At 37.5% G+C, this 21291-nt stretch overlaps 1 protein-coding gene across 1 annotated transcript; it reads right to left on the bottom strand.

The window, feature by feature from the left end:
- Positions 1–4960: 4960 nt before the first annotated feature.
- On the bottom strand, positions 4961–19443 carry SUMO2 (small ubiquitin like modifier 2). Its single transcript, XM_074224605.1, has 4 exons — positions 19134–19443; positions 17358–17489; positions 8740–8811; positions 4961–5624 (listed from the first exon to the last, which is right to left on the bottom strand). The coding sequence occupies exons 1-4, from the start codon at positions 19152–19154 to the stop codon at positions 5562–5564; spliced, it is 288 nt and encodes a 95-aa protein (XP_074080706.1). The 5' UTR covers positions 19155–19443; the 3' UTR covers positions 4961–5561.
- Between the last annotated feature and the right edge of the window lie 1848 nt (positions 19444–21291).

The raw sequence follows: 21291 nt of genomic DNA, 5'->3' as shown, positions 1-21291 counted from the left end.
TATGATGGTTTTTATTGTCCTTATTAAAAGCTTACTTTAAACAGACACACACATATTTTATTGGGGATAGAGAGAGGCATTTCATTGCTGTCCATTTTCATAGTTTAATAAACTGATTTACTTAGGATTGCTTGTCAAACTTACTTTAAACTGGTTTTACCCTCTAATATCTGTTCTTTTGAATAAATACATTTCCTTGGGGGGGGGGAATACTGTTACCTATAGTTTTTTACTTTATTAATCCAACCCTATGTAAACAAACATCAAATGGGCCTTCTATTATTTTGTTCTTCCTTTTGTCATTTTCTAATTATTCTTAACCAAATCTTGTGCATTTCTAGGTAAGCTAATGCCTAAATAATTACTGGTTACTAGTATTTTAAATAGGAAATTGCTTTCTTAAGATGTTTCCATGACTTTTAGTACCAGAAAACAATGCAGATTTTTTTGGTGGGTTAATTTTGTATACTGAGAAAACAAGTCAATTGTCTATACAAAGTTTTGAGCTTAGATGGCTAGATTTACTATTTACATTTTCATATAACTGAAAATACTCATACTTAACCATTTTGTTCACAATGTTAATTCCTGTATTTTACCTATCTTAATGAAAATTTTAGAATTTCCAGTAGTTAAATAAAAATGATTTATCTATATAAAAAAATTTAATTACCAAGAAAAATGAAATCATTAAATAAACATACAAAACAACTGGTAAAACTTTACAGAAAATTTGAATTCAGTATTTAAGATTAAGACCAAATTAATTGGTAAACAAGCAAGCTAAAAAAATCTGTTTATGATTTGATACTGTTAAAAAACATATAAACAAAATTAAGTGATTATATAAATCAAGATTAACTGATAATCTGCCATTTAGAAACTTTTAAATTTGTTTTTGTAACCTAGGGTACACATTTTACTTCTAGGTTGAGGTCAGAGCCCTTCTTCTAGGTAAGATCCCTGGATTATGACACAAACTTCTTCATTTGAAGCCATCATCTACTCAACTAATTCCTGCCTCAGATTATTATTACAACTAGTGGCTATGTTTGTATAGACAAACAAGTATGATAGACTTAATAATTCTATTCAATTAAATGATCGACCACAATTGCAGAGAACTGATGATGGAAATAAGATACAAAAGGCAGAATGTGATGTTTTTTAACCAAAACAAATGCAAAAGATTTTATTTTGCTTGGCTGCTTACTTTCTGAGTTTTTCTTCCTATTTGGGGGAAGGAGAAAACAAATGTTTGCTATTTAAACAACCAAAAACAAAAACCAATTAGGGAACAATCTACTATATCCTTGAAGTCTAGTTTATTGTCCACTCTTAATTCCCTAACACTCATCAGGAAGCCCAACTATGAGGAAAAGATAGTAACAGGAGGGGTAGGTAGCATCTAGGTAGCATAGTGGATTGAGCACCGGACCTGGAGTCAGGAGGACCTGAGTTCAAATCCAGCCTCAGACACTTAATAAATAATTGCCTAGCTGTGTGACCTTGGGCAAATCACTTAACCCCATTGCCTTAAATAAAGTGTTTTAAGAGGAAAAAGATAGCAATACGAATTATTTTTACAGCCACCACTAACCTGCCCCACTTGTTCTGTAAAGTGCTAAGTTATCTAAGTCCTTAATAACTTAAATATCATTGTCTATTAACCCACATATTCCTTAAGTCATGATGTCTTTCAAAAATCTTTCACCTTTTATTAGTTCTTGATAAGGAACAAGACAATATCTCAATTTATTTCTGAGAGAGCTCTTTTAAACTAAAATCAAGCTAACAAAGCTTTCTTCATCTTACTCTACTATACAAAATGTACTTACTAGTTTTATCTGTATCATTTCTAATCTCTGAAACTCCAAAAAAGAAGTCAAGTTTGGGCCTCTTGCCTAAACACATTTCTATCAATTTTGATAAGAGTTGTACCCACATATCAAAAATGTTACATTGGCTCCACTGAAACTTGTTTAGGTCTACTTTCCTATCACATTTATTAGCATGCAATTGAAACACACAGGTTGTGGTACACCCTTGAGAATAGTAAGTTAAATTCTTCATTTCTTAATATTCGGTTTTTAATTGTCCTGTTCTCAAAGTTTCAGTCTTGTTCAGAATGGATCCTAGAGAAATGCTTCTGCAACATTTTTGTAACCATGTAAGCTTTCTAATTTCAGGTGAAACATGTATGGAGCATATCTGATGAAATGATCTGTTTCCACTTTTTTCAAAACTTTACCAAGAAAAAAAAATCAATGCAAGTAAATTCCAAAGGTTTGCTACAACTTACAATTTCTAAATATGCAAAACATACTGGTAACTATTCTTCTTCTTTCTTTAATTTTTGAGCACACTTGAATACCAACAAGACTAAGATATAGTGAGTGGCATTTATTACTTTCTGGGACAACTCCAACTTCTGCCACTGTCTTAATAGATAGGTATCTTTAGTTTCACCTTGTTTCTTGGTTTGTAATACTGCTCACAACCCATCTGTTATCTGCTCTCTCTGACACAACTGAAGAAAAGGATTGGTTCAATAAAACTAAGTTTACATGCACTGGTGGTGAAGTCTCTCTCAACTATTCTTGCTAATCAAAGTCTGAACTTTTCAATGACAACTCACACTTCAAAGAACTCCAAATGATGTATGAGATAAGAGTTCCCACCATCACTAACTTCTTCTTTAGATAAAAGCACTCAAGTTTTGATGACTATTGATTACTTGATACAAGACTTCTCCTAACCCTTTCAGGTTCATATCTGTACATAACACAGAAGACATATTTGGATATAATGAAGGTACATATGGAAGACAACTGACCAGATATTTCAATGCTTTTTTCACAATTGTAATCCATTCATTTCCAAATGGCTAAGTAATAAAAACTTCCTTATAGTGTCTCGGGTTAGGGGTCTAGGACTTTTCAGACCTTCAGAACTACCTCTTGCCTAGATTACTAAAGGATCTTCTCTGCACCAATCCAACTTCCATATTGCCTTAGCAATAGCTGTTGTCTTTTGAGTTTCCCTGAGCTAGAATTCCAACAAAACCAACAGATCTTTCCCCAGGAATCATGCTTCCCCCAACTTTTATTTGTATAGCTGAGTTATGGAGGCCTAGATTTGGAAGAACAAAATGGTTAAGTGATATTCCATTGAAACAGAATTTACCTTTCCTGATTCCACATTCATAGTGCTAGCTATCCTAAGTGACTGTAAAGCATGATATAGTTTAGTATAAGCCCCACAGCAAGCTAACAAAAAGGTAAATTTGAAACTCAACTATGACTTCAAAAATACTTTAAAACAATATCTGCATGCTTCATAAATCAAGAGGAAACTTCCTTAAAACATCTTAAATTTTACTGGCTAAGACTGAAACTATCAAGATATAAAGACATCATACTCAAAAAAATGGGCAGAAGAAACAAAATTGGAGTGTGCTAATACAAACCTTTCATAGGCTAAATTTACTGCATTTCTTTCATAATTAAAGTTTCAATAATTTGCAAATATCTTCTTAGAATGCAATATAAGTAGAGAACAGGTATAATCTCAAAAGTCTGGTATCTGTGCCTGACCCATTGCTACAAATGGAATTTTAGTTTCCTCTAGGTTACATTGAAGAAAAAAATTAACTGGATTGTAGATATGTAACTTTAAAAATGCTGAAGATAAAATACACATTATAAACACCTCGTTTCATTTCCAAGTATACTACTGGATCACATTGCTGTCTGTACTGGGGGGGGGGGGGTGTCGAGTGTCGAGGAACAGTGCTAGCTCAGAAATAAAACTGCATCCCCTTAGAAATCCTTCATTTCGTACCAGCAATAACCTCCACAAAGATTTAATCTTTTCAACAAATCAAGTTGATAAGTTCTACTTAAGTCCTCTGATCATGATACAGAGTTGACAATGAGTACTCAAGAAAAGTCCACAACACAAGGGCTAGCAAATTCTACAAAGTTGAAAACATTTTTAAGTTTAGATCTGGTGATATATTTGTATATCCAATGAACAACTTATCTAAATTTAGAGAGGCTAATAATCAAATTGACCAAAGAACTTTCCAAGATCACTAAATCAAAAGACTGAGAAAAATTTCGACCAAGGAGTGAACAGAGCAATAAACAAGTCACAGATCCTATTAAGTATATTAGCATTTCAGCATTCTAAAGGAGCTTTCAAGATGATATCACTCAAATAATGAAAAGGTTTTCCCAAGTAAATTATAGAAACTCTCCAAATCTCACTTAAAATTTTCTCATGGACAAGTTTGAAAAGAAAAAAGAAAAAAAGACCAAAACCTGCCCACCCAAACCAAGAGAAAACCTGAACCAATCAGTTTGTAATCTATCTTTCCTGCCGTCTTTTCCACTACCAATACTGCAAACTGTAAAGTGTCACAACCTCCCTTCCCCTGCCTCATTTTAGACCAAATATCTCTAGAAAAAATTACTTTCCAAGATAGAAAACCTAAAACAAGAAATTTATTCCATCATCAATATTTTTAAAAACAAACAAAACTTGAAATTACTATTCCTGTCTAGGAGTGTATACTTACAAGTCCCCAATCTCATCACAGGGTCTCGTGGGGCTGGTGCCACTTACTTTCCTCAGTTCTTCTGAAGTTAAACCCTCCTTCCACTAAATAAGAAGCACAAGAGAGCCATACATTGCACACCACATTTCATTTTCTTCTTTTAATCTTCACATATTCTTTGAATTTCTGAAATCAATGCAAACTAAGCATACAAAAGAAATATTTATAAAGACCATTTACTAAATCTTAATCATTGTCAACAGAAATGTATCACTTTGATGATTGTTAATTTTTTAAGTAAATAAGTTTTAATTATTTAACCTCTCTCTTAGCATGTTAAACTATATTTTTCTACATCACCATTTCTTAACAGTTTCTTAAGAATAATTAAAGAAACAGTTTATTTTAAACAAGAAGTTTATTTAAACAACAAGATGTTTGACTTGGAAGGGAAAACTATCTAGGATCAATTTCTTTATAGTAATTTATCCCTACTGAGAGACAGAGATTGCCCTACATGTAACAGCTACGTACAAAAAAGTTATAAAATCGTCCTTGGTTTTACAATGATAAAAGAAAAACATTGAAATTATCCAATCAAACAAGGTATGCAGGGATTTTTTTTGTGGGTTTTTTTTGTTGTTAAACAGTGAGAGCAAAATAACTTACTGGAATATAAAGATAAAAGTTGAATGAGCATGCCACTAATGGAGAAAAGGGATATTTTCACAGAACCAGTTTGTTTTTCCCCTCCCCATCTCCATTTGATGTTGATCAAAACATACCATCGGCCATTTAGTTTAAAAAAAAAAATACGCATTATGCCTGTGCACATACACCAGTTACTTTATGTACAATAAAGGAATGGGGGAAGGGAATCAAAGAGAAAACTATACTGCAGTAGTCAGGATGTGGATGAACCAAATCTTGGTTTTCTAATTGTGAATGTATTGTTTTCCTTGGGAGCACAGTTCTGGAGTACAGTTGCAGGTTCTCTTTTTTAGTAAACACCTCCTGTCTGCTGCTGGAATACATCAATTGTATCTTCATCCTCCATTTCCAACTATAGCACAAGAGAAATAGAAAAGTTTTTAGCTCTGCTTAATATCATTTAAAAATTTCAAATTTATAGTTTGACCTGTGATTTGGTTGATTGTTCTGAAGAATCAATAGGCCTCCATCTAACCTAGATTTGCGAAATTCTTCCAACATTATAGCCTATACTTATTGACAATCCACTGCAAAGCTTAAACTTCTTTTTCTCCCTGTAGCAAATAGCTTTTAAAAAATCCTAGAGCTGAATTGAAACTACCCATCACACTTTAAAAAGGACTGCTAAAAAGAATGTACTGTATTATACAGTTCTTCTACATATGTAGTCCTAGACAATATTCAAAACCAACAATCTTTCCTCAAAACCTTGTGACATATTTTGTTCACTGAAAGGATTATTTTGTTTAACTTCTGATATAGTAACATTTTTCCATCATTTACCCAGAAAAGGAGTCATTTTTTACCTTAAGTGTAGAACTAGTTATTATATATACTTAATCAAACACAGTACTACCAGCAAAATTGTATTAAGTGATATTATGAAAATTACCCCCCCACACATTTTTTTTTAGGTTTTTTTGCAAGGCAAACAGGGTTAAGTGGCTTGCCCAAGGCCACATAGCTAGGTAATTATTAAGTGTCTGAGGCCAGGGCCAGTGCTCTATCCACTGCGCCACCTAGCTGCCCCTGATAATCACTTTTGCAATGCCTCTAAGAACATTAAGTTCACCAAAACTGAAACTGAATGCTAAGGCACTAAACAGCTAATGAAAATGATTTATAAATAAAACTATTGGTGGGGGGACTGGAGATGGAGAAGGAATCCAAATAGCCTGGACAAAGTAACACCAATGACTGACTCATCTTTTCTTTTCAGTCAATTTTGCCTCTAAATATTATTTAGATTTGCATGAAAATTTGCTACCATATATATAACCAAAGGTTTATTAACATGCTACAGAAATATAGTCATCAACATGTATTTACAAATCACAGAAATAGGAGGCAAAGTAAAAAAAAACATGAATATAATTTGACTCATATTCTTCACCTTCTGATGACATTTAAAACTACTTGATCAGAGATAATTATTCATTGCAATTCAAAAAACACTATAGAGATTGGACAAGGTACCTGAGAGCCCTTGGAGAGTTCTCATACTGCTTTCAAGGTTAGATTATATCACTAATTACTGAGATACTACTACCAAAGTGGAGGAGTAAAAAAAATTTCTGCTATCAGAAGAATTTTGAGCAATTCCAAAACACAAAATTATTCTTTTAGGCATAAGATAAGCAAAACATTAATTAGTTGAAATGCATTTCAAATTTAAAATTTTTTAAATATCCTTCACTGAACTATTGAACTTTTTTAGAACTGAAATATTTTCTATACCTTTAAGGGTGTTTCCTAGTTTAAGTACCCAATTTTCATTTTTCTTCCAGAAGAGAATTCAACTTCTTAGGTCTAACTACAAGCTTTTCTTTTAAAACAAAATGTTTAGCAAAAACTAAAGATTTTAAAAATAGTCTTCTTTCAAATATCACTCAAAAGCACTCCAAATTCTTTAAGTTTAATCAACTGTCATTACTTTAGTTTTAATCAGGTGAAAAAAAATAGACATTAAGAATAACAGTGCAACTGAAGCTTTTTGACATTAAACCAACTGTATATATGTAGAACTCTCAAAGACAGGTATTTTAGAAAGCAGAGAGTGGTGCTAGAAATAGTTGTTTCCACACCAAAATGCCAACATGACCTCATAAAAGAACAAACAAAAGCAAACTTTTTATTAAGTGCTTATATGGAGAACACCACCAGTATAAGCTGGGGAAGATACATGTTCTACAAGAAGCCTTTGTTGAACATTCAATTGCTAGGGACCTCACTCTCAAACTACCTCATATTTTAATTCTTTTCTATTTATTCTCTTTAGGTTTATTCTGTATACACTCATATCATTTCCACTATTAAAATATACCCTTGCAGGTAGGGATTGTTTCATACATTCTCTTTGAATCTCAAGGCCCAGTACATAGCAAGTACTTAATAAATCCTTTGTTGACTGATACTGGGGGGTTATAGTAAATCATTACTTCAAAGACCTGTGAATTCATCAATGTGGGATGAAGCTCACAGTCTCAAAAGAGACTGTCTTCAAGACATTCATCACACGTGCCAGCATTTCCACCACAGAGGTGGGAACACTGAAATTTGACCTTGAAGTAAATACCCAGATTGATTTTTGATGACTGGATATGGGGTCAAAAGTGAGATGAAGAGGCATAGGTAAATCATGAGAAAAGGAGTTAAGAGACAGTCAAGTTTAAGTCAGTGAATAAGTATATAAGTCAACTGATAGTCTTAGGGATAAAAAACAGCGGGTAGGAGTCAGACTGCAAAAGAACCTGGATATCAATGAAGCCTGAGCTTTCTCTAGCAGACACTCAGAAGTAGTGAATAGCTCACTGTTTTACTTTTTTTTTAACAGTGATCAGGCCAAACAATGAGGAATTTTTTTTTTGTATGAAAGGGAGAACATTAAAAATTGGGAATCAAGAAACTAGCTTTCAAATGTTCAGATACTCTCTATCTGTGTGAATTGAAGAAAATCTGAACCTCTGAACTTGAGTCTTTTCCATCTATAAAATGTTAATATTTATAGAACTGACCTTCACAAGACTATTGAGAGAAAAGCATTTTGTAAATCTTAAAATGCTATAATGCAAGCTATTATTAACATAGTACAACTTTGCATTAGGAAGATTTCTCTAGCAGTGATGTATAGGATGAATTGGTACAAAGGTGCATGGGTGCCTGGTTAGGTAACTTACAATAGACCCAATGTGAAATAATTGAGGGTATGAATTATAGCAGTGGCAGTAGAAATGGAAAGAAAGTGGATGAGTTATTAAGGAAATTTTGAAAAACATGATTGATTGGATGCAAGGAATTGGAAAAAGAAATGAATCAAAGATGACTTTATAATAAGGGGTGACTGGGATTTAAGTTAAAAAAAAAAAAGAAGTTATTATATGCCAGACACTATGTTACAATTACTTCACTTTAATTCTTAACGAATTATATAAAATATGAATTCTACAAATTATAATGAAAAAACTTACCTGTGCAGGTGTGTCTGTTTCATTGATTGGTTGCCCATCAAATCGGAATCTGATCTGCCTCATTGACAAACCCTTAACAAAAGACAAAAAGCAGGTTACATTATGATTATTTGTACAGTTATATGGAGACCAGATCCTAATTTTAGACATATACAAGGTTCAACTTATAGATGTGGGCCTCTAAATTTCATGACAAATAAAAATATTACAATCAGTGAACAATAGGAGGCAGGTTTAAGTCCTCCTGGTCTCTGACACACTGGTTATACAACCATGGGAAAGTTCCCAAACATAAGGAACTCCCTGTCTATAAGTTTCAGAGCCAGAGCCATCAACCCTTCACATCTATTTGAGAATCACTTGTATAACATAGCCTACCCGAGTACTACTCAAGTAGTACTCAAAAAACTACTTCCCATAGTTTATCAAGCATTCAATAAACACCTATGGCAAAAACACAGAAGTACCTCCAAAAAGACAAAAAGAACAAGGACAAGGAAGAACTTTTAAATGTACTTTCCAAAGTAACTCGTCTGAATTTTCTTAAATCTAAAGACCTCTAGGAAAGTTGACTTAACAGAAGATCCTTGAGATATACACAAAATATCATCTAATACAGTATTCATTTGAACTTAAAGACAAATTGGATCTGATTTGTCTTATTAGGGTCAACCTAATGTTTGTTTACAGACTTACTATCTCCAAATAGGTCTTCCCCCCAATTTTTTAGGTTTTTGCAAAGCAAATGGGGTTAAGTGGCTTGCCCAAGGCCACACAGCTAGGTGATTATTAAGCGTCTGAGACCCGGATTTGAACCCAGGTACTCCTGACTCCAGGGCCGGTGCTCTATCCACTGTGCCACCTAGCCGCCCTGTCTTTCCCCTTCTTGAAGACATTTAAAGCTGTTGTCACAATTAACTGAAAAATCAGAAAAAAGATGAAACAATAAAATAGGGTGCAGCTAGGCCTAGAGTCAGGAGGACCTCAGACACTTAATAATTACCTAACTATGTGACCTTGGTCAAGTTACCTAACCCCACTGCCTTGCTACAAACAAAAAAGAGAACAAAAAAGAAAGAAAATGAAAGAACATATAAGATAACTTCAACTTAAATTCAATTAAATATTGATTGACTAGTAAATTTAGAGCATTATAGTAGGTGAAAAAAGAAAAAGCTTAGTTAAAAAACTCTTAAGAGACAGTAATCTAATGGGAGAAACAAGCAGTTTGGCAAGTGGATAGAAACATACTATTTGTTTAACCATGGCTTTTCTCAGTAAATTCTACATGCTCTGAACCTGTTCATTCTAATTTGCTGGATTTGCTTTGCAGTATCAAAACATCCTACCAAGGATGCTTACTTTACTAGCTGTGTGAACTAAATCACTTAACCTTTCTGAGCTTCAATTTCCACATCTATAAAATGGAAATTTTTAATAGTTACTTCACAAGTTAGTTGCAACTCCAATGTCAATGTCAGTCTATAGAGGGGCTTTTAAAATTTCAAAATGCTTATAATGATCAGTAAGAAAGGTATCTTTGCGGTGGCTAGGTGGCGCAGTGGATAGAGCACCGGCCCTGGAATCAGGAGTACCTGGGTTCAAATCCAGCCTCAGACATTCAATAATCGCCTGGTCGTGTGGCCTTGGGCAAGCCACTTAACCCCATTGCCTTGCAAAAAAAAAGAAAAGGTATCTTCAATGAACTTATATCAGATTGTTTGGGGTGGAAGTAAGTGAAAAAACATGTAACTCAAAAGGCTGAATGTTGAAAACTATCTTGGCATGTGATTGGGAAAACAGATAAAGGGGGAAAAAAGAAAAGAAAGGTATATCTATTTACTAGTCAATTTTATTTATTCATATATTTATTTAGGTTTTTTGCAAGGCAATGGGGTTAAGTGGCTTGCCCAAGGCCACAAGGCCAGGCGATTATTGAATGTCTGAGGCTGGATTTGAACCCAGGTACTCCTGACTCCAGGGCCGGTGCTCTATCCACTGCGCCACCTAGCGGCCCTTCACTAGTCAATTTTGTAGCAGAAAGACTAGAACAAGGGATTCAGGAGATCTCTGGGTTCTGGTCTCATCTGCCACATTTGATAAGGCACCTAAGCACTTTTGGTCTGTTTCTTCATCTGTAAAATGAATGGGCTGATCTAGCTTATCTCTTAAAAAGCATTTTTTTTTAATATTAGTCACAATCTTTAAAGTCATCTAAAGTTGCCTTTCTAAGAGCTATATGACAAGGTAGTTTATAATATGGGAATTAATATTAGTGATTTATCTAAAATAGATCACAATTAGCTTCTAATTGCTGAGGAGTTAAAAAATACGACAATTTTCAACCTAAAAACTAGTAGCAATTAAAGATAAATAAATCAAGACAGACAATAACTTGAATTCAGGATATCCTGTTATCTAGCAATGAAAGATAGCTATGAATCATGGAAGACTCAAAATCAAAAGAGACCCAAATAGAAAGATGAAAGATAGATCCATAACAGGCTAAAAAGCAGTTAGTAGAGATTTGTGTATTAGAAGTAGGGAAGCCATCATTTAAAAGCTGAAGTGAGACTTTCTGTTCATATGGCACTAAGAGGGATAATAGATGGATCTAATATGCATTAAACTTATTCTAAGTTGGGTGGATTGGGAATTAATCTCTACAGGTTGTATTGGAATGGAAACTCCCTCCATTATATAAAAAACTAACTTCTCTGTATTATATATTTAAAAGTTCTCTGGGGCACTATGACAACTAAGAGTTGTCATGAGCACAGAACAAACAGATGACAAAGGTAATATTTGACCCTAAATCTTCATGATTTTGGGGACTTATATACTATCCAATACTGAACTTCTCTCAACATTGCAGTGGTATCCTCAAAATATAAAGTAACAGAAACAGACACTAGAATATAAGATTGATCCTTTATAAAGAGCTACAAACAATCAAGTAGTAGTTATTAAATACTGATGTACCAGATGTTGGGGATGAAAAGAAAAAAAATGAAAATAGTTCTTAATATAATGCCTCAAACTTATACTCTATACAGGGGAGATAACATGCATATATTAAATACACACACACAAAATGTTAACTTTTACATACTCTGAAGGAAAAATACATTTTATTTCTTTCTGTTTAGGTATACTGTCTGCTTTTTGGGGGGCTAAGTGCATACAATAAACAAATTACTTAATAACCAAAGTTAATGTTTGAAGGGAGAAAAATGAGTTAGACCTTATAAAGATGACTTTAAAGGAACAAGGGAGTCTAGATAATGAGGAAGTGCATTTTCGAAGCACAGAGAAAAAAGCCAGATGAAGATGGAAATAATGTAAAAAGACCCAAGAACATGTGATAGGAGTAATATATAACATTGTTGGAAAGGCAGGTTGTAGTCACATTACTAAGTTCTCTAAATGCTTTACAGAAGCCTCTGACATTTGACCACCATGCCAACAGTCATTGGAGTTTATTAAGCAGGGAATCAGGTGGTCAGATTTGTTTTAGGTATTTAACTACTAGAGTTGGGTGGAAAAATCTAGGTAGGAGAGAAGAGAGTACTAGGAGGTAATTATAAGGGAGAAGTTAACAAAGGTCTGATGTAGTATGGTATCTGTCTAAGTATGAGCAAAGGGAAGTGATGAGAAAGATGTTTCAGAAACAGTTTAGAGGTCAAAATGACAAAGATTGACTCTGAAGGATGGGAAGTCTTAGAAGGGGAAAGAGGAATTGTTTTGAAGTTGTTGAACTTGAGATCTGAATGAGGCATGCATTAAAAGTCAGATGGAGATTTAAGTCTAGAGAAGGTGGCAAAGTTTAGGACCCTACTGGTAAGAACCACACAAAAAAGGATGAAGGATTTATCATCTTCGTCAGACTATGGCTTCTAAGAGATCATAGTTATTTTGTTTAGAATAAACTGCAACAGTAATAGATGACATTTATATAGTACTCAAAGATTTACAAAGTACTCAAAATACAAAATCTCTCATTTGATTCTCAAAAGCGGTGAGGTATTATACTATGGTCTAGTCAAACAGGCCCTTCTTGGGGGTTGCTAGGTGGCACAGTGGATAGTGCACCGACCCTGGAGTCAGGAGTAGCTGAGTTCAATCTGGTCTCAGACACTTAATTACCTAGCTGTGTGGCCTTGGGCAAACCACTTAACCCCATTTGCCTTGCAAAAACCTAAAAAAACCCCAACCCTCCCCCAAAAAAACAACAACACAAAACCAAACCACACCCTCCTCCTTTGTGCCTTAAAATTTAGCTCTCTCCCATGCCAATAATGTACTCTTCTTCTCACCTCCATTTCAAAGAATGTTCTTCCTTCAAGATATAGCTCAAGCAGTATTTTTATAAGACACCTTTCCTAAATTCCCTATGTGTTAGTTAACTCTTCTATCTTGTATTTATTCTCTACATCTTCTACCTCATACACATACATATATCCTCCTTGATAGAATGAGCTATTGGAGACCACTAACTCAGGTCTCTCCTGACTCTGAAAAGAAGTATATTTCTATTATGTGAACATCTTTATTAAATCTGTCCTCTCTTGAATTTTTAAGCCCCCTTATTATATTGTCAATTACACCTTGCCAAGTCTCAGTCTTGGCTTTCTCCCACATTTGCTGTCTTTGCTCCCATAGGAACACTGTTAAATAAAGAGAAAAATCATGCAATGGTTCTGAGTAGATCTACTATAAATTTATGTTATAAAACTTCAACTGGGCACTTAATATTGCTAGGCAATCCTATAGCTCCCTTATAAACTCATAATGCTACTTTCCACAGCAGCTTTTACAAACTTCGTCCCTTTTCAAACATCCCAAGACTCCCCACCTCAGATCACAATTTCATATTTTTTAAGAAAAATTGAGGCCATTTGTTTAATTCTCTTTCATTCAAACACTTTCTGCCATTTTCCTCCTCCATCCCTATCTCATATAACTTATTGGCCTTACTCCTCACCAAGGGGCAGTTAGGTGGCCTAGTCAACAGTACAATGATCCCTGAGTCAGAAAGAATCATTGTTCTGAGACACTTACTGTGTGAACTTGGTCAATCACTTAACCCTGTTTGCCTCAGTTCCCTCAACTGTCAAATGTGCTAGGAAAAGAAATGCCAAACTACTCCAGTATCTTTAGCAAGAAATCCCCAAAATGGGGTCACAAAGAATTCATCGCTACTGAAATGACTAAACCACAAAAACTCCTTACCAAAGTTAATATGTCCACTTGCTCAAGCAACCCCATTCCCTATCAGAAATGCATCCTGTCTTCCCTACTCTGGTATCACTTTTCATCATTCTTTACTTAATGGCTTATTTCCTACTACCTACAAACACATCCTCTCTATCCTAGGGGAAAAAAAAAACACCTCTGACTTGATCCATTTTTTAAAAATGTCTATTTATTTAAGGCAATGGGGTTAAGTGACTTGCCCAAGGTCATACAGCTAGGCAATTATTAAATGTAAGAGGTTGGATTTGAACTCAGGTCCTCCTGACTCCAGGGCTCAAGGTCTATCCCACTGTGCCACCTAGCTGCCAGATCCTTCTATCTCTGCTAACACTAGCTCTAATATCTTTTTTTTTTTTTGGTAGCTAAATTCCTAGAAAAGGTCATCTTCCAGTACTACCTCCACTTTCTCTGTTGAATCTCTTCTAACCCTTTAAATCCAGTTTCCAACCATGCCATTCCATTAAAACTGCTTTCTCTAAAGTTATCAATGATCTTAGTTCTCAAGTTCAATAATCTTTTCTCTATCTTCTTTCTCCTTGATCTCTCTGTAGCCTTTGACATCACTCTCTTCTCCTTGATAGTCTTTTACATTTCCAGAACACCATGCTCTCTCCTAATTCTCTGCCTAATTATCCAACCTCTTCTTCTCAATTTTTTGCTGGATCCTCATCCAAATCATGGCCTGTAACCATAGATGACCCTTAGGGTTCAGTCTTAGGCTCTTCTCTCTCTCTATACTGCTTTACTTAGTGTGGTCATCAACTCCTTTGGATTTAATTACCATCCCATGGCTGATAATTCTCAAATGTACCTCTCCCTACCTACCTCCAATCTTGCATCTTCAACTGCCTTTCTAGAGATCTCAAACCAGATATCCAGTAATCATTTTTTTTAGGGTTTTTTTTTGCAAGGCAAATGGGGTTAAGTGGCTTGCCCAAGGCCACACAGCTAGGTAATTATAGAGTGTCTGAGATCGGATTTGAACCCAGGTACTCCTGACTCCAAGGCCCGTGCTTCATCCACCTAGCTGCCCCTCCAGTAATCATCTTAATGACTACATGTCCAAAACACAAATCATTGTAGAAGGCAATACCATCCTTACAGTAATTTGAGTTCAAAATCTAAGTCATCTTTGACACCTCTTTTATCTCTTACTCCCACATCCATTCTGTTGCTAAGATTTATTGATTTCACCTCTGCAACATCTCTTCTATATAGCTTAGTCAGCTTCCATGGATTTCATTGCCACAATGATTCTCAAATCTTCCTATCCTGCCCCAACATGTCTGCTTGCTACCAATCTCTCATCTCTAACTATCTCCTAGATATTTTGAACTGGATTCCACTTTAAACCCAACATGTTTAAAATTGAACTCATCAGGGGGCTGGGGGCTAGGTGGTGCAGTGGATAGAGCACTGGCCCTGGAGTCATGAGTACCTGAGTTCAAATCAAGCCTCATAAATTTAACAATTACCTAGCTGTGTGGCCTTGGGCAAGCCACTTAACCCCATTTACCTTGCAAAAACCTACAAAAAAAAAAAAACCCCAAAAACAAAAACCTGAACTCTTTAGCTTTATCCCTAAACTATCTGTCCTTCCACCCTACCCTATTACTGAGGAGGGCAGCCTTAATCTCCTAGCTCCTCAGGTTCACAACTGAAGAGTAATCATCCTCAAAGTATCTAAATTGTTGCAAAGGTCTGTCAGTTTCAGAATGGACCCTTTCTTGTCGAAATCTCTCCTGACACCATGGGCTGTCACTGCTTCTGCTCTAGTGCACTTCACACTTTTACATTTCATCTCTCAACATTTGACTGTTTTCCTAGCCTGCCATGCTCTCCCTCCTCAATTCTACCTACTGCTTTCTCTGGCTTCCTTCAAGTCCAAAGGAAAAGTCAATTTCTGACAGGAAGCCTTTTATAATTTCTCAATTCTAGTGCCTTCCCTTTGTTACTTATTTATCCTGGACATAGTTTGTTTTGTATTTTGAATGCTGTCTCCATTATATTGTTAAGCTCCTTGAAGAAGGGGATTGTTTTTTGCCTCTTTTTGCATTCCCAGAATTTAAAAACCTATCATAGTAGGCTTTTAATAAATGGAATGAGTGCAGAGATAAGTCCTGAAGGTTATACTAATACCAATGAAACAAATCATTAATTGGGGTTCTAAGTTAATGCAGCCCTTCAAATAAGATGGCAGAGTTTCTAAGAATTACAGCAAATGAATCTATTATGTTTGAAATAACCAATAAATTTATACAAATCTTCAAAATATAACTTTTTACTAAAATTTCTTCAACTATTTATAGTGTGTCTATCATTTTAACAAAAACACATTTTATTCCTAAAAACTCTCATATGAGGAAAAAAACCGAATACTTTTTTAAATAGCCTATTTCTTTATTCTGTATTCCAATAGCACCTCATATGGAAGATTTTAAGTATCAACCATTACTCGAGTTCTAATTTTTAGGATTAAACCAAATCTTTATATTTTAAACTTACTTTTGAGATAAATTCATCATTTCTTCCATCCCATTAAAAATATTTTCTCATCTTTTGTTATTTGTGGAAGATTATGATGAACTATTTGCCTTCTAAAAAATGTTTTCAGCAGGAAAAAAATCTACTTACCTGATTATCAACAAGTATTTCCAAAAGAAACCTTGTACATATTACTTTTGAGTTCTCGATGGATTCATTACATAAAAGGGGTTACTTGTTTTTCTTAGTAGAGATCATTAATGTGCTCAAATAATTACATTCATTATTTTTTATTTCCTCTTCTCTAGTTATAATCTTTTGGTACAATTTATCTTTACATGATCAGAAGTTTCATATTTTGCTTTGCAGGGTTGCTATTCGGATACCTCCAATGAGAGTGACAAAAAATGAAATAGATCACAAAATTTGCAAGCAAAATGCCAAATGCAAATGCGTCCTTAAGTTCATGGTTAAAGGAAAGCTAAATAAGATTAAAAAAACAATAACAGACAGTATAAGATGGATGGAAGGAGGATTGAAAATATTTAAAGTTTATCCTCTCTTTGAATAACTAAAAAACACTCATTTCTGAGCAAGTGATTTCATTTAATTTACTCCTATCATTAAGAATCATTAGAAAAAAAGGCAAAAGGATTTTAACAAATAGGGTTGAAAGGAATGTTGAACACAAATGACTAAAACAAATTTTAACCTTACAGAACAAGTATATGGTAAAAATGAATACTCATCCTTCCAAACCTATGAAGTATTAAAGACAACAGAACAACAAACAATGAGGCTAGTACAATGTTGTAGATGTCATCTTAATCTCCATTCTCAAATCTTCCAGATTTAGTCTGGAAGCCATATACTCTCACCTGTCGTTCACAATAGGCTTTCATTAGTTTACTAAGTGGTGTGTGCCTCTTAATCTTAAATTGCACCACTGAACCATCTTGCCCTGCCACCTTCAAATTAATGTGGTCGTTGTTTTCAGTCTTGACTCCTTCCTGTTGAGAGAGAAAAATAAGGTGGCATAACTTAAGGATGTTTAAAAAAAAAACTCCTTTAGCAGCATCAACCCACAATCTAAATATTTCAAAAAGCTACAAGTTTTATGTTTTGATCCATAAAACCGTGGAACTATATGTGATACTAACTTTTAAACTGACAAGGGAGATAAGAAATTCTGTACCAATGAAATTCTTTAACTGTCATAGTAACAAAAAAATCCTATATGCAGTAATTTTAGAAAGGAAGTGACACCCACTTCTGCAACATTTTATGTTTAAAAAAAAACAATTAGCAACATGACCATCTTTCCCTAAAAATAAAAGCCCTTTTCAGAAAAAAATTACACTGAAAACAAACTTCCTGTAATAATTATCTACATTCAGTACCACATCCAATTTCTGCTGCAAAATTTTCATAGTTGTATATATTTGACCCCATTTTTTCCAATCATTTAGACAAAAAAAACAGCTCCAGTTAAATAATTTATTCATTTTAAATGTAAATTTGAGATTCTTCCTGGATTCAAAGGAAAAACCTGATTATCTGATAATAGATGTCTCAAAAGAATTTTCTTCAGCATTCTCTTTTTGGAGAAGGTGGGTAATAGAGGATTGAGAAAAACGTTCACTAGGGAAAGCATTAAAGTTCAACTCTAAACTTCCCCTTTATCTTGTGAGTGAAATAGGATTAAAGACTCCTAGGAATCTGGAGGTGGAGTGAGAAAAGGAAACTGAGGCCCAGGGAGGTTCCTTGACTTACTAACCCAAGATTCCCGAGGTATCCAATTCAAAGCCGGGACTTGAACTCCAAGCATGTAGTGAGTGCTTACTACTAAGCGTTGGAGATACAAAGAAAAGGCCAAAAAAAAAATAATTATGGTTTCTGCACTAGAATAAGTCCCCATTCTAACAGGGGAAGGACACCAAGCAAACCACTAAGCCCATGCAGGATCTATACAATCTAAATGGGAGACAGTCACTTTTTCCCCATTCCGTGCAGACGCCCGACTGGGCAGACCCATGTGAGGATTACTGTGCTTACATGAGCCCAGCAAGGTGAAGGGGATAGAGATGGTAACCCTAAGAATTAGAATCCCCATTGGGAAGATGCACTCATGTTTTCCGGGCACGGGCGAGGGGAGGGGAAGGCCTCTTGGCGCCTGAAAAGCTGCTTTTTAAAAGTTTTTATTAAAAACCCCGCCACGCCACCCGCTGAGGCTGCCGGCCTGCAGCAGCATCCACATGGCCCCGAGGGCCGGGGCCGGCAGCCGCTCCCGCGGTCCTCCTCCCCGGCCAGCCCCGGGCCGCCCCAGGCCGGGAGGGGCGGCCCCGAGCTCGCGCTGCGGCGGCGCGGCCGGGCCGGGCCGGGCCGCGCGCTTGGCTCTCCCTCCGCGGCCCCGACTCGGGCCCCGGGGGCGGCGGGGCCTCGTCCGGCGCGGGGCGAGGGGGGGGAGGGAAAATGGCGCGGAAAGCCCGGGCCCGGGCCGCCCCCCCCGCGGCGCCGCCCCCCCCCGCGGCGCCGGGGCCGCCGCAGCGCCGGGCCCCCCCCTCCGCGCGCCGCCCCTCCCCCGCCCGCCGCCCCGCCGCCGCCGCCGCCGCCGCCGCCGCCGCCGCCGCCGCCGCCGCCGCGGGCTCCCTCACCTTCGGCTTCTCGTCGGCCATGGCGAGTCCGGGGTCTCCTCAGCCGCCGCTTCACAAAAGAGGCACCAGGAGGGTCCGCTCCAAGGGAACGGGGAGGGGGGAGAAGCAGCAGCGGCGGGAGCAGGAGCGGCGGCGGGAGGAGGAGGATGGTGGTGATGGTGAGGAGGAGGAAGAGGAGGAGGAGGAGGAGGCCGAGGAGGAGGAGGAGGAGGAGGAGGAGGAAGAGGAGAGGAGGAGGAGGAGGTCGAGGAGGAGGAGGAGGCGGCGGCGGCGGTGCTGAGGGCGCGCGCACGTTCTGCGCTCCCTCTCCCTCCGTGCGTGCGCGGGCACGAGCCGCCCAGGGCTCCCATTGGCTTTCGGCTCACGGGAGCGCGCAGCGCTTACATAACCGGCCCCCTCCCCCCACCCCTTCCGCTCCCCAGGAGAGGCCTCTGCGCAGGGCTCGGAGGCGGGGAGGCGGGAAGAAGCGCGGGCACGCGCACCGGGCCTGCCGCGGGGGCGCGCCTGGCTCTGGGCGGGGTTGTATTGTCCTAGTGATGGTGGTGGAGCAGAATCAAAATGGACTCCAGCTGTCTGGGTCCCAGGGAACGCGCCGACGGACTCCTTAGTGTTGGTGGGAAGGGGAGTCCGACAAGAGCCGGCCGGGGAGATGGAGACCCCTGACGGGGGCTCCGCCTGGGCACTGAACGGATACCCTGTGGCTCAGCCCCTTTCAGGATGGCCCAAGGACAGCCCTGCTTGGCCTCCCCCAGTGCCAGGGATGGAAGCATGGCTCCATCTTCACAAGGCGAGCTGCCTCCACAGCTCGCTGCCCACACGTGCCTCTTCTGCCCTGTGGACCAGACACTTGTGGAGTTCCTGGCTGTGCCTGCCCAGGCTGGCGCAATGCGCCCTTCATCCAGGAAAGGGTCATCTCAAATCCCCGTTGTCCCTGAGGTTCCTTCCAGACCAAAATCTCCGATCTCATGAAACAGCCATGGATATATATTTTTTTTTAATGTACGCTAATCTGAGTGATTTTTTAGAATCAGGAGTTTTTCTTTACCTTCCCCCACCCCCCCCCTTCATATTTCTGCAGTCTTATAAAATGAAAAAGGCTCCAGGTAAAAAAGAAGAGTATGTAGTGAGCAGACAGGTAGTTGAGTCCTGAAGATTGACATGTGTTAGAGGATGATGGTAAGCAAGTCAGTTTCCAGATGCTTATCTATAAAAGTGCTATCATGATGCTTGTACTACCTGCATCTATAGAATCAGAGTTAGGACCTGATCTCAGACTCTAGTTAGTGACCTTGAACCCTGTCAACCATAGTTTCCTCACCTGTAAAACACGGATAATAACCACAACAATCAATAATTCCTCCTAGGGTTGTAAGGATGACATTAAATAATATTTGTAAAATATTTCATGCCTGATACATAGTAGATACTATATGGATACTAGCTATTATTATTATAATCTAACTCCTTTTTACAGATGAGAAAATTGAGGCTCAGGGAGTTAAGTGATTTGCTCAAGGTCACACAGAAAAGTCAGCAAGAGAGGCAGAATTTGAATCCAAGTGCTTATGATTCAGTTTTTTTTTCTTCCCCTCCCCCATTTACTAGGCTACCTCCTCTCAGAGGTTTGTTGTAGGGAGGTAAACTGTAAAGTGCTTTAGAAATGTGATGTATTGTTATTTCCATCTTCAATATTCAGTCAGCTGGTAGCACCTCTATGTTGCTTAAGTCAGTGGGACAACTTACTTTTATTTTTAGCATTTTGTATATGCATTTTGTATTTATATGTATATATGCATTTTAATTTATCCTAAAAACCCAATAATATATATAAGAGGCTAACAACTTCCTGGTCACTAGTTACCCCAAGGTTTTGGCTTAGATGAGGTGATTTACAATTCAAATACATCCTAAATGGCAGTTTAACTCTGTCTGAGTAAGTTTTGACCCTGTGGGCATAAACTCCCCTTTCATTCTAGGAGAGGTATTCTTAGTTGGAGGGAGAAGGGAGGAAAAGGTGAGGAAGGGGAGAACCACATACTTAAGAGAAAGGAGGATTGGACCATTTTTCAATTTCCCTTTTCTTTCCCTCTTTCTGTGAGCAGGTCTGAGTTGTCCTCCTTTAGAAAGAATTTGCAGAGTCCAAAGTTCTTCATTTTCT

Source organism: Macrotis lagotis, chromosome 2, assembly GCF_037893015.1.
Source record: "Macrotis lagotis isolate mMagLag1 chromosome 2, bilby.v1.9.chrom.fasta, whole genome shotgun sequence".
NCBI lineage: Eukaryota > Metazoa > Chordata > Mammalia > Peramelemorphia > Peramelidae > Macrotis > Macrotis lagotis.
Note: the sequence above shows the minus strand (reverse complement) of the source record. Positions and strands in the feature narration are given on the sequence as shown.

Coding starts and splice junctions, on each gene's coding strand:
- SUMO2 (XM_074224605.1), bottom strand. CDS start 19,154: ATGGCCGACGAGAAGCCGAAG. Junction 8,812..17,357: donor AAGCCTATTGTGAACGACAG/GTGAGAGTATAT, acceptor TCTTTTGTTAAG/GGTTTGTCAATGAGGCAGAT. Junction 5,625..8,739: donor AAACAGACACACCTGCACAG/GTAAGTTTTTTC, acceptor CTTGTGCTATAG/TTGGAAATGGAGGATGAAGA.